This window comes from Crocodylus siamensis, chromosome 6 (assembly GCF_052110815.1).
Source record: "Crocodylus siamensis isolate JL-2025a chromosome 6, ASM5211081v1, whole genome shotgun sequence".
Classification (NCBI taxonomy): Eukaryota; Metazoa; Chordata; order Crocodylia; family Crocodylidae; genus Crocodylus; species Crocodylus siamensis.
This window is the reverse complement of record NC_143400.1, coordinates 10,417,717-10,431,552: the sequence shown is the minus strand read 5'-3', so window position 1 is coordinate 10,431,552 and position 13,836 is coordinate 10,417,717. Positions and strand designations below refer to the sequence as shown.

Genomic DNA, 13,836 nt, shown 5'->3' with positions numbered 1-13,836 from the left:
CGGGAGGGCATGGGAATGGGTGTGCCCCGGGATCTGTGTGGAGCAGGCTAGGCCAGGCTGCGCTCTGGATGGGCAGCAGAAGGCACTGGGAGCAGGGGCATCTTGTCCCAGCCTCAGTCCCAATCCCTCCCTCATTGTGGGGCCATTGATCTGCCCCCTCTGAATTGAATCAGCTACCCAAGGTTTACACAGCCCTACTAGACACCTCATGGTCAGTATTAGATACAAAAAGAAATCTCTGAAATATTATTTAAGAAATAAGTACCACCAGAAATCATGTCATTATGGGGAGCTAACTTCCTAAATACAGACTTGGATAAATTCTAGTCACCTACGATTGCACACAGATGCACTGATGACTGTCCAAGTGACAAAAGTTAAGTCTGCTACATTAATAATGAGAAAAGAGCAGCTAAAAGCAATACAAAAAAAGTTGTAAAGTATGAACTGGTTCATCAAGGAAAAGAGAATCACTTCACCTGAACACTGTTATTTTATGCCTTTGCATATAGTCCAACATTGAATAGCTTGTATACAGAGACAGACTGCATTATACTTTGTGTTTGTATATACATTGTAATCTCCCATGCAGCATCAGACCAGTAATATATCTATTTAAGTCATTAATTTATCTTGCTGTATCAGTCAAATGATGACAAAACACATTATATAAGATCCCTTGGTCACTAGTGAAATATTCAATCTGTGACAAAGTTAAACAAAATTAAACTTCAGCTAATATGAATTACACTAAGATTTCACTGGTAATCATTAAACTAAAACAAGAATCAGTACAGGGACTAGAAACCAAAACTATAAATTCCTTCATGGAGAAGTTTTAACAGTTACCAGTATCTGACAGCTTACATTTCACTTACAGGTCCAAAGCAGTGAGATGCAAAGACAGATCTAAATGTTCCTTGCCAAAGAAACTAATGAGACAATTAGGCAAACAGGATTTAACCCATCTAATTAGTGAAAGAACTTCACCTTAAAAAAGAAAAAGAAAAAAAACCCTGTGGGGAGTGGAAGCTCTAATACAACTTGAAATATAAAGACAGGAGCTAAATCAACATATGCAGCATAAATAAAATGGATCATGGTGGTATGAGTTTGCATGTTTAATTGAAAAGAAGGAAAAAGATAAGCAAAAACCACCTATTCAAGCCTTACCAATTACTCTAACATGATTTTATTACAAATTAATGCATGTATTTGTTTACTGGGGTTTCAAATTGCCATCAGCCTCACTGGTCCCAATTTCAAGCAATAGCCGCCGGGAACAGCATCAAGAAATAGCCAGTGTCACACTAGCGTTCCTCTGCTAGCACCTAGGAAGATGCTTATTGCAGCAATTCACTGCAGGGGCTGCTCCAATCTGGCAGCATCTCTATTTCTTAAACTTATCAGCTACTTGCGTGACTTTAAAACTAAATCATGTGCCAAGTCATAACACTACTCAGTTTGCTAACAATAATGGAAGCTGGGAAGTATAGGAAAAAATACAGAAGCAAAATTAAAGGAGCCCATTGTACACAGTGGTGCAATCTAAGTGGAAAAACCTGCTGGTGATACTGTCTAAAGTCCCATTTAGTGTTAAGAAAAGCCATTAGATGAGGTCACATTCTGAATGTTTCTCTCTGTATATATATTTCCAGGAAAAAAGGAGTTACATCCCAATGAGAAGTCAGGTTTTTTATAATACAGGCAACCCCTGCTTAATGCTGTTTCGCTTAGTGTACATTTCACTATAGTGTTCACTTCACATTGATACCCGATTTCACTTAGCGCCCAGTGAATTTCGCTATAACGCTCATGGGTATCGAGCAGGGAGCATCAGCGGCGCACAGCCTCATCGCCATCTGGAAATCTTCAAGAGGAGACTGGATGGGCACCTTGCTGGGGTCACTTGATGCCAGCTGTCTTTCCTGCTTAGGGCAGGGGGCTGGACCCGATGATCTTCCCAGGTCCCTTCCAGCCTTACAATCTATGAATCTTGCTTCATCAAAAATATTCATGCTCTGTGCTCTTTCGTGCTTGTGTTGCTGTCTTGCTTCATCTTTTGAGCTCAGTGCTGAAATCAGTTGAGTCAGAAACGCACAGCTGACTCTGAGGCTGCAAGTGCTGAGAAAAAACAATGCAAAAGTGTAACGCTGGAGATTAAATTGGATGTCCTGAAGCAAACTGAGGCAGGGGAATGCCAGAATGAGGTCTGTAGAGTGTTGAATTTGGCTGGGTCAACTGTTAGGACCATACTGAAAAATAAAGACAAAATAAAAGAATGTGGTAGAATTGTAACTCCTTTGAATGCTTTGAAACTCAGTAGGAGTAGGGCTCCAATTATGTTAGAAATGGAGAGGCTAAGTGTGTGGATTGGGGATACAACTCAACACTGTATGCCCTTGAGCATGCTGCTTATTCAGAAGAAGGCTAAGTGTCTGCATGATGATTTACAGAAAAAAATTGCCTGTGGGGTCTGCTTCTGAGCCTTTTATTACAAGGGGTGGTTCGAAAGATTTAAGAGGCTCAGCAACTTGCATAAAATTTCTATTCGGGGGGAGGCTGCTAGTGCTGACACCCAAGCAGCTTCCAGTTATACAAATAAATTTGTAGAAATCACTGAGGAGTGGGGTTATATGCCTCAGCAAGTCTTCAATGCTGATGAGACAGGCCTCTTCTGGAAGAGGATGCCTTCTAGGACTTACATTTCCAGGGAGGAGAAGTCGATGCCAGGTTTTAAGGTGTTCAAGGATCAACTTATTTTATTGCTTGGTGGTAATGCTTTGGGGGTTTTAAATTGAAAACAATGCTTGTATACCACTCAGAACAATTCCAGGTTTATCATAAAAGCAGTCTGCCAGTCATTTGGAAATCTAACAACAAGGCCTGGGTCACAATATGTCAGTCTTTCAGAGTTGGTTCAGGGATTATTTTTGTCCTGCAGTTGAGAAATATTGTGCTGAGAATCATCTGTCCCACAAGGCACTTCTCATTTTAGACAATGCCACAGGGCATCCTACACCACACTTGATGGCCTCAGTAATAATGTAAAAGTTATTTTCGTAGGCAGTCAGGACTACAGATGGAGAGGGTGCTCTGACCCTAAAAGAGTTCTGGAAGGGCTATAATGTCTGCAGGGTGATAGATAACATTTCAGGTGCCTGGGATGAAGTTGCCTCCAAAACAATGAATGGCATTTGGCAAAAGCTTTGGGCAGACCATGTCCAGGATTCCCAAGGGTTTGAGGAATCAGTGGTGACAATTTGGGACAATATCATTGAGCTTGGGAAGAAAACTGGATTTGATGAACTTGAACCTGAGGACAATCAGGAGTTGATCAATTCCAACAGGAAGGAATTGAGCATTGAGGACCTCATTCAATTCGAACAGCAGAGAAGCCATGACAAGGAGGAAGATGTTCAACCAGCAAGGACCTTAACCAGCAAAGGCATGGCTGAAGCTTTCAAACATCTGGAAGCTTTTCTTTCTTTCCTACTTTGGTGAGAATAACCCTGACATGCAGCGTTCTGCAGGTGCAAGAGGAGTTAATAATGAAGTCAACTGTTACAGGCTGCTTTACAATGATGAAAAGAAGCCCAAAGTGCAGCTATCAATGGATTCCTTCCTCAGGAAGTGCACAACTCTGGCTTCGACCCCTACAGCCCCCCCTCAAAAAGATCCTCAGCCAAGCACTTCCAAATCCCCTGAACTGACACTAACCCTGACAGCCCTGATTCGGAGTGCTGAAGGGAGCATAAAGTAGAAGTGCATCTGTGCATACAGTTCATTACTTTATTTTGTAATTTTATACCTTATTTCAAAGTTCCAAGTGTTAAAGCATTTGCATACATTTAGATGTCTGAATTCATTGATTTTATAGTACTAGTGGGGAATTTTGGTGATATTATAGTATGAGTGGGGAGTACTGGGAACTAGTTATATTTAATTACATTCATTCCAATGGGAAAATTGGTTTCACTTAACACTGTTTTGCTTAGCACTCAGTTTTTCTGGAACCAAAGTGCTAAGTGGGGGTGTCCTGGACTCAGAAACCACAGAATCTGATCCAAGGGCAGTTCCAAAGCAAAACAGTTCTGCTCTTCAACATGCTGATCTCAGGGAATGGTGCAAGAGCAACCACCTCCTGCTCTTGACAGAGTAAAAATTAAATTAATAAATACGTGTCCCACACATTCTCCAGGAATTGCATGCTGTAGGATTCAGTGGGCTCCTGAGTCTTAGTGAGACAATGGAACTACCAGATCCTTTTCTTTGCAGCACTCCTCATTTTCTCCCCCTTTCCTTTAGCAAATCTAACCTTCTCAAATGCAAATTAACTTGCTTGTTGCATGCTTCAAAGGGTCTAGGATTTCTATTCCGGCTTAAGAGGCTTCAAATTTTTGCTTTTATAATTTTCAGGTTGATTAATCATTACTTTAAAAAAAAAAAAAAGTTTGTTTTCAGGGCTGATTTATCATCTGCTTACCTCTGGCAAGGCCATCTAGTGGTTTAACTGTTATAATGCAAGTCATGTCACATGGCTTTTCTGTGCATCACCTACAGTCACTCTTTGAAAGGCATAACTTTATTTGTCTTTGCCATGATGAGTGAACCATTCCTCAAGATACAAGCGTCAGTGCTCCAGTTTCCAGAAAATGTTTTTATCCTTTTTACCATTATGTAAAAAATGATGTTGTAGCTGAGATGGTCTAGAAATTATGCGAGAAGCAATGATTTCTCAGAGTGATCTCTTTTACTGGACCAATTACGTAGTCAACATAATGTTAGACAAACCTTTGAATTCAAGGATTTCTTTGTTGGGTCTCTATTTTTTCTCCATCTCCTAATTGTTGCGTTCATTTGCCAGACATCTTGGCCATGATTTAAAGCTTGTAACTACATGTCATATTGGCGCCTAGAAGAAAATCTTTTGTCTCTGATCCTACCATTCATGTCCACTGTCCCCCTTTGAATCCCTCTGAAGTGTTCAGGTAATGCTTGGCTGTGTGCTTCCTTAAGGTGGTTGTGGATAGAGGTAGTTAGCCTGTTACCCTGAAGATAGGCAGAGGACAGGGTAGATACCTTATAGACTAACTCAGACTGCTGTGAAAAGACTTGCAGAGAAAAGGTTATTTAGGGTCATACCAGGGACAAGCCAGCAAAAATGAGATGTGTACTTAGAGCCTAAATTATCTAACTATAGGCAAGGGCTTTAACTCCCAAAACAGACATTACCAGCCACAGCAGCAAGTCTCACCTCTGTTCCTAGTAAAGAGGCAGTTATGTTACGGTATCACTTCACTGTAATAGACACACAATTATGCAAAGTCGATAAGCACCATCTCAGAATCCATAACCTGGGAAAAGCTAGGAGACCAAAAATGAGTGTAACTAAATACACACTGACCAGGAAACACTTTTAGAAAGGACAGAGGCAGCTAGACTGAACAGTATTTAAAGGAAAGAGAAAAAAACATTAGTTATTAAGTAGCAGTCTTTGAGATCCAACATACAGTTGGTGGGGGAGAGGGGAATGCATGGAGGAAAATAAGGGGGGAAATTTATTAGAACAGAATCCTATCTAGGCTAATTTAAGTGATCCAACTAGCTACGGACCGTGCACAGCAACTCAATACACACTACTGCTTAATAAAATACAATACTTCTGTGCAAGAATTATCGTGAAAAGGCCTATAAGAAAGATCTTTGCCCTAATGGCCTGCGAGAGGGGAGACCTTTGTTTTATTTTACAAAATTTACCACTGCTTTTTCTCAGGATTGCAAAGTATTAAGCACCTTTAAACAAGACACGTTTCGGCCCTCTCTCAGAAACTGGTTCAAAGACCTCTGACATGCCCAGGAACACTGCTGAGAACCAGAATAGCAACTCTGTTCCTATGTCCTTTTCCACCTGCCTCTAAGAACAGCTGAAACTCCCTTTGAGAGACACGGGTCACCCACCCCAGGTCTTTCAGCAACATTTGATACTGACCATCTCCACCTACCCCAAACCTCATGCTGTGGCCCCTGCCTCAGATAAAAAGAAATGAATCACTCAATACTGATTTTCTCCAAATACTGTCCAACAACCACGCAACTTTCTGGGGAGATTATGAGACTATTCAGAAAAACATATAACCAATACACACTAAAAATCTCTGCATCTATTTTTGTCAGGCATACATGTTGCTGTCTTTCCAGTGTCTAGCCAAAAGTGGGAATTTGAAGAAAGTAAGGTTTTCAAAACTAGCAAAAGAAGATCCAAGTAACAGGATGGCATAAAAGTGCTCAGAGGAAGATGTCAGAGGTGATTTCTGCCTATGTCACTAATGGTGCTTTCTGGCTCATTTACCAATTTGCATTATTTCCCAAATTGATTCTGAATTTCCAGGCAAATGTCCACATTGTTGTCAATTTGGTCCTGTTTAGGATTTGTCCATTCTTTTTTCTTCTACCTCATTGCAGTAATTTATAGATTTATGAGTTCTAGGGTGGATTAAGTCACTGTATTTTATGCAGGCTAACACTTAACAGCATTAACAGAAACAGAAGCAATGCAATACATGCTTTTCCTTGAGGTTAGGTAGCAGCAACTGATGAGAAAAAACTGCACCAGTTTTTCAATAGCTCTGTCAGCTGCCTATTCATTTCTGGGTTTAATTCAATGCATGGACTTAGGTCAACTTACTCTACAGGAATGGGAGCAATAAAAATAGCTGTGTGGCCTGGGTATTATTAATGGATAGAGATCTCCAGAGCCTCACAATGGACTATTATAATTTAGGCTAGCTGGGGATTTCTCAGTCCAGGGCCCAAGATTCTCTAATTAAACCAAAGTCACTTACTACCCACATTGCAGAACCGCTCTCAAACATGTGTTTAAAGGATGGGGGGGGAGGGTAAGAGAGTCAGCAGAAAATAGTTTATCTGCTTGTAAGTGTACTCTTCTGTTTTGTTTTTTATTTCTTCTCAGAAGACAATTGCTAAATTAGTGCATTTATGTGTCCTGTGCCACATGGAACAGCTACACTGTTTTTTATATATATACAAAAAACAGTGTAGCTAGTAAGAAGTGAGAACTAGAACACAGAAGAATCAACACAGTGTGAAATGCCGAAGGATTATGTTCACTTGTACACTAATATACAATATTATACTAATACCTAGACCAAAGTTTTGAGACATTTAGCTCAGGTGGGCACGTAGCGTCTCCTCTCAAATGTGATAAGTAGCAATCCAATTTTTTATAGAGTGTATACAAGTGTAAATGTATTAATTAAACAATTACTTTACTCACAAGATGAATTTGACTATTATGGTAGTATTGAGTCTTGTATATTTTAATTAGAAATTTAATTTCAAAGTCCTCCTTCTGAGATCCCACCTAGTAAACCAATTAAAATCCCCCCTCCCCCACCCCAGCCCCAAAAAAGAGGTATGAATGCTCCATTAGGCATTTTGTTTCAATCACACCTCCACCTGCAAGGCTTTTTCTACCCAGCATTAGACATCTGAAATTAAAACATCAGATACAAATATTCATATAAAAAATCTGTATTGTGTCAAATGAAATAATCAATTTGTGTACAAATTTGCATGACAAATATAAAACCATGTTGAATAACATGACGTACAAAGTGCTGGCTGCTGTTCCGATTTAATAACTCCATAAGCACCAGGCTCACACGGGGCGTCATAAACACCGAGTTCTGTTAAAGGGTTCAGTCAAGGCACATGTATTCCACCGATTATCAGAAAACCAGAATGAGGATCAACCCGCATAGTTCTAACTCTGCTTATGATGCCTGTGTCCTTAAAGCCTGCAAGTTTTAAACATGCTACAAACCAGTTACTATTTCAGTACAAATCACTGTCTGTGCAAAGCAAGAAAAAAGAGTTTTGTATCATCTTCCATTTAAAACTAGCCATTGATTTTAGAGCCATTATGTGGTTTTTTTTCTCTGATATTTTCTATAATGTGGCTTACCTTGTTTTTTATCCAAAAGATACAGACAGTATTTATTGAATTAACAATTACAGCCCTAATTGTAAACCAGTAGCTACTGTAAAGTTATCTAACATTGTTCATGAAGTTAATTAAAAAAAAGTATTCTGGATAATTTTTCATTTAACTAATTTGTAGGTTTTCCAGTAGCATAGCACACCACAGGTGGATTCGGAGTGGAACTTCACAAGGAAGAAAAAACCAGAAATTAATACAATTTTCCAAGTAGAGCATCTTAGGAAAGTCGGGTGGGAAGGGACCTCATGAGGTCATCTAGTCCAGCCCCGGCTCAGGGCAGGATCATCCCTGACTATACCATCCCAGCCAAGTAATCCAGGTGCACATTTAAAACATAAATTAATCATGAAAAAGACATTATTAGTTTCTGCAATTTCCTACATAAAAAATAAACTCAAGCTTATTATTTCCCATGGCACCTTCGGAAAATGTGTAGAAAGAGAGAAACAAGTTACCAAAGAAAGGCCTGGGGGCTCAGTACTTTGCCATACTGGCTGCTCTCAGTAAATCCTTTGTAAGTGAATCTTAACACCTTTGCTTTCCAAATCTGAATGCAAATCACAATACATGTCAAGCTAAGGCTACATATCTGATTCCAACCCTGTGAGATCAACACAATTGACATGGATAACCATTAAATCAGCGGTAAAAACACTGCATTTTTTGGGATAAAGAAACACTTTCTTTTTATACACCAGTTTTTAGGCACTTATTTTCCTGTGAAACTGTTTTGGCTTATGTCACACTTGCTTATTCATAACATAACGGAATTGTAAAAAATTTATTTGGGCCATTTCTGAGTTGCCTCAATGCAAGTAAAAAACATGTCAAGCGCAACTTCTGTATTTGGATGAACTCTTAAACATAAAAATCAGAATTCTGCCATAAAAGCAGCGCACCAGAAGGCATACGTGATTTGTGACATGACAAGCATGCTTAACAAGACACAAGTTCCTAACCAATGTAAATGTTTACTGTGCAGGCGTATATACCCACTGGCTTGTGTGGGTGTGTAGGTACACTCATACAATCATCTTCCTTAGGGACTATCACTAAGCCCAATTAATCCTTTCCTTCCCTTGCATCTTCCCAACTGCTGTAAAATGTGCTGGAAGGGTATCACCAGGGTCAGGACTAGTTCTGTAGGACCCTGGTGGACCTTATCACTGTTCTCTATAATTCAAGGGACCATGCAATGCAGTCCCAAAGCATTAAAAAAAAAAAAAAAAATTCTGACAGAACATTTGAGACTTTAATCTAGCAATAGCACCGACTTCCTTAAGAAACCAACGTAAAACCTAATGTAAAAATATTAGCCAGTGCAGTATCACAGATAAGATTTTATACACGCAAGTCAAGAAATTCCGAGTTCTTGATCCTCAGAGGACCTGCAATTCTGTTCCATTACACAAAATACTCTACAACAATACAATAAATGTTACATGCAGTAAGAAAACATTACTACTTCCGCAATGTTGCTAAGTCTGGCATATCAACTGTGTTCTTCCTGACCTGTTTAAAATCTAAACGACACTCTGTGCTGCATTAAATTTGACAGTTACGTTAGGTAAGCACGCGCAAGGAGCTCACTACTACTTCTGCTTACTGGAAACGTGCGTGTAATCAGAACAAGACAATCCAGCACAAACTCCTCTTGCCTGCAAGCCCAATTCTACGAGTCAGCTACACTCTGTAAACTTTACTTTTAATACTGATCTCAGTAAGCTTTGTGTATTGCATTACTTTTCTAGAAAGCAACAAACTCAGTTGTGCAAACCACCATAAAAAAACTAAGTTAGAGCCTAAGTCCAAGTCAAACTCTCTACATGACTCTGTTTCCAGTATACAAAGATGCCAAAACATACGTTCAAAAGTGCAGGGACATTATATTTTATATTTATCAGCATTTGCAACCAAGTTGGCAGTGACATTTTCTGGACCTAAGTCAGAGTGACAGGAAGGAGAAGTAAAACTACCATTATGTCACAGGTTAAAAATTCCAAAATAGGGGGAAAGCTGTTTTAAACCAACAAAAAAGGTAAAAGGCACCCCCCTCCCCACATTAAGTTTCCTATTAAAACACTGTCAGAAAAGGAGTACAAGCATGATGCTCAAAAGTGTAGTCACTGGACTGCTTTGGTTAACATGTTGCAGCTGACAGTTTTTTCCCGCCTTCAGGTCACTGAATCTTTCTTCTTTCGAAATGGCGAAGTCAGTCTTTTCCATATGCTGCTTTTCGGTTTGGTTTTTTTTTCCATTGCCATGACCGCTTCCTTCTCTTTCCTACGGATTTCTCGCACAAGGGCATGAAATACATCATCAATATAATAGCGGAATGCAGCTGAAGTTTCAAAAAAAGGGCAGGTGAATTCTCGTGCTAACGCTGAACCTTCTTCTTTGGACACCTTCAACAAAATACATATTAGTCAGCGAAGGAAAAAAAAAAATTCTGCTTGTTTATTCTTTTCGGCCGCTTCTGCCTATGGCCCTCACTTTTAACCCCATGGATTTTTTCATGTAACTTCCTACTTTTGCAGACTTCCTACCCTCTTTCCACACATTTCTGAAATATCTTCCTGAAATCCACTACTTCTCCTATTCACCTGATTCTCTGAACATTCGTATTTTAGTCTACGTCCATGTACATATACAATGTCAATCTTCCTGAGGTAGAGTCTGGTCCTTATCTGTATGTGCACATCTCGCTTTGTAATGAATAGAAAAGGTTTTCATACTACTAAACTGCAAGCACATCAGTCATTTGTCAACTTCTAAAGAATAAACAAACAAACAAACAAATCAGTGATCATTTTTGTTGCTTTTCCTTAAACACCATTCAATTCTTTTTGAAGCCATGCGCAGCAACTATTGACTTCCTGTTCCAGAACAAGTCCTTAGACTGGGTATCCAATTACAGCCATTTTGTTGGCCTATCACATCAGAAAATCATCTAATTTCTTTTGCACCATCATCTTTTGATCTGTTTTTGGATAGCTGTTTCCAGATCTTTCCATGCCTCTGCCTACCCCACAAATGAATACACACTTTAGACGGCTTTTTCCTAGATGACCTAGGTGATGTTCTTTGGAATGTATTCTCATTTATTTTCTTAGACTGGTTTCTACATTCTCCTTTATTATTGTCAATCACTCGTAACCGTGCCCACTATATTTACTATTTGCAGATTGTGTTCACTTGCTGTTTCACCTGCAGCGCAGATTTGCTCTTGCAGGACTAAGTGAAAGGGAAAACTTAACGTGCTTGAGTTTTGAAGTTCTAGGGAAAGAGAGCGGGCTCCCAAAGCTGGAGACTGATGCATCTGAGATAAATACCAGAGTAATGTCAATAGCTACAACTACGTCACAATAAAAACTGACATGCTTATAGACCACCAGTGCATTCTGTGCTTAAAACTGACGGTCCACCACATCCTCTTAATTTTTCAACATTACTAAGATGACACTCTAATTTATTTAAATATGAAACCAAGAACAAAAACAATAACCCAAGGAAAAGGAATAAGGACGTTTATTTAGAATTAGCTCTACCACTACACTATAAAAAGGAAGTATTTTTCATCTTGCAAACGGCTTTGGGTAGTTACCTGTCGTAGTTGTGTCAAATCAGATTTGTTTCCAACTAGAACAACGGGAGTGTCATCAGTGCGCCGAACACGGTAGATGAGCTGTTTGAACTCACGTGCTTCATGGAAACTGCGGCGGTCTGTGATTGAATAACAGATGATAAATCCCTCGCCTGCTCTCATGTACTGGTCTCTCATGGCTGTAAATTCTGCCTAGAAATAAACAGTAACATTTCAATTCCTGCACAAGTACAGCGGCTTCTGATCAATAGCAGCGTCCTAACCATTTTAGTAACAAGGATATAACAACTTCACAAAGTGTTACCTTTCTGCCCTATATGTAGGACCAAATATGCACCTGTGGGATAAATAGACAAGGTAGCTGAAAGGCACAAGTTTCTGTAACTGTAGACAGAGGATCTGGAAACTTGGGGCATCTCTTAGCATATATCATTCAAATATAAAGAACAATGCAACAGTGGAGAAGAAAGAACAAAGCAGAACACAAAACAAATAGTTGTTTCATGGCTACCAATACATGAAATAGGCTGGAGAGACAGAATAACTCAAAAAGACAATATAACAGCAAAATTAAAGAAAAGATGCACAGACACACATTAAGTATATGCGCACAACCCTATCACTATTTCCATCCTATTATTAGTCTCCACCTTATTATCCTTATTGATCACATACCTGTCCTGCTGTATCCAGGATGTCCAAATTTGCAGGTTCGTCATCAATACGTATTCGTATTTTGTAAGCATCCTCTGTGGATTTAGAGCAAACAGGGGGAAAGGAGAGAGGGGAGGGAATAAAAGCTTAAATAAGACTATAGCATTTATAAACACACACAAAAAAAATACTACTACATTGTACTTAACACCTTACCTGTTGAAATCACTGTATAACTGATAGATGGACTAACGTTTAAACTACCAATACTCAGAGCTACTTTAGTTTGTCTTACCTAGACAGACATTTACTTTGACAAATCCTTTATAGTAGTATATACTATTCCTGATAAATGAGATAAAATGTGTGATGATTTAAGATTTCAGTTTTGTGCATCTTAACAGGAACCAAAAAGAATAAAGGAAAGGAGTATTTTATTTCTCTTCTACTTGTTGGCATTTTCTAACTTTATGGGGAGACAGCAGACAAATCACAGAAAAGAACCGCAATGGCAGCCATAAGAGTTGTTGTCAACTCTCTGAAACCAAAGAAAGAAGATCAGAAGGAAGATCAGAAAGACCAGAAGGTCCCTGGACTTAGTGGGGTTGCGGACAGGAAGTCCATAAAAGAAATGGTGCAGGAAGCCAGAACCTCAGCAGGAGGTTTTGGAGGAGGCGCTGTAACCTGGTGCCCTTGGCGTAGGCATGTGCCAGTCTCCCCCTGTAAGCAGAAGGGGCAGGTGCCGTGTCTGTCTGTAAAGTGTGCCAGATACATGCCCATGGAGATTGCTCTGTGGAGAAGCTGCCAGCTGAGGTCCCTTGTGTCTCATAGGATCAACGGAGAATACAGGCTAGTCCACCAGGGACCAATGACCCACTGAGTGTCCCACCACTTCTTGTTGGGGTGAGACATGAGGACAGAATGATGGACAATGTGGAGCACAAATGTGTACAGCTGACGGCGGCAGGCTGTTGAGAAGCGGACCAGCTTGGTGCCCCCCAGCCTGCTGAGGTGGTGGGGGAGCACCGTGAGCCCTGCAGAGGCATGACCTCCAGAGGTCTGGGGGACACTAGGAGGTAAAAGACCTGGTCAATGTAGGTAAGGGCAGTGGGCAGCCTTTGCCTCCTGGAGTGTGTGGCAGGGAGCATGCAGCATGGGTAGCTCCATGTGCCAGGCCAGCGCAGAGGGATCTGCCCACCCCATGCCTAGCATAGTCCAGGAGGTCTCCAACATGAATGATGTGGGCCAGGACCATCCTCTGGCACTCCCAGGGCACCTCCGTCACTGGCACTGCCAGCTGCAGGTTTTTCAGCACAGGTTCGGTAAGGTCAGCATCCTGGGCAACCATCCCTATGGACCGGGAGGCAGAGACCAGCCTCCAGGTCCTGAGATGCCAGTAGAAATCTGGCAGCTCCTCCAGGTCCTGCTTTGGGAAACCCTGAAGACAGACGAGCTGCCAGTCGTATCGGAAGCCTTGGAGGTGGTGCAAGGTGCAGCCGATCAGACACAACGTTGCCTGGCTACTGGTACTATAAAGGAGCATCTGCAGGGCCTG

The 13,836-nt window shown here is 40.5% G+C and overlaps 1 protein-coding gene across 2 annotated transcripts in view; it reads right to left on the bottom strand.

Moving 5' to 3' along the window:
* Window positions 1-7,538: 7,538 nt before the first annotated feature.
* The window catches only part of RIT1 (Ras like without CAAX 1), a 9,056-nt gene continuing 2,758 nt past the window's right edge, over window positions 7,539-13,836 (bottom strand). For both annotated transcript variants that reach the window (XM_090050940.1, XM_090050939.1), the window contains exons 3-5: window positions 12,303-12,376; window positions 11,628-11,819; window positions 7,539-10,428 (exon numbers count right to left, since the gene is read on the bottom strand). In XM_090050940.1, the coding sequence (XP_089907066.1) occupies window positions 10,198-10,428; window positions 11,628-11,819; window positions 12,303-12,376 (497 nt within the window). In that variant the 3' untranslated portion in view covers window positions 7,539-10,197. The remainder of the gene's footprint in view (window positions 10,429-11,627; window positions 11,820-12,302; window positions 12,377-13,836) is intronic.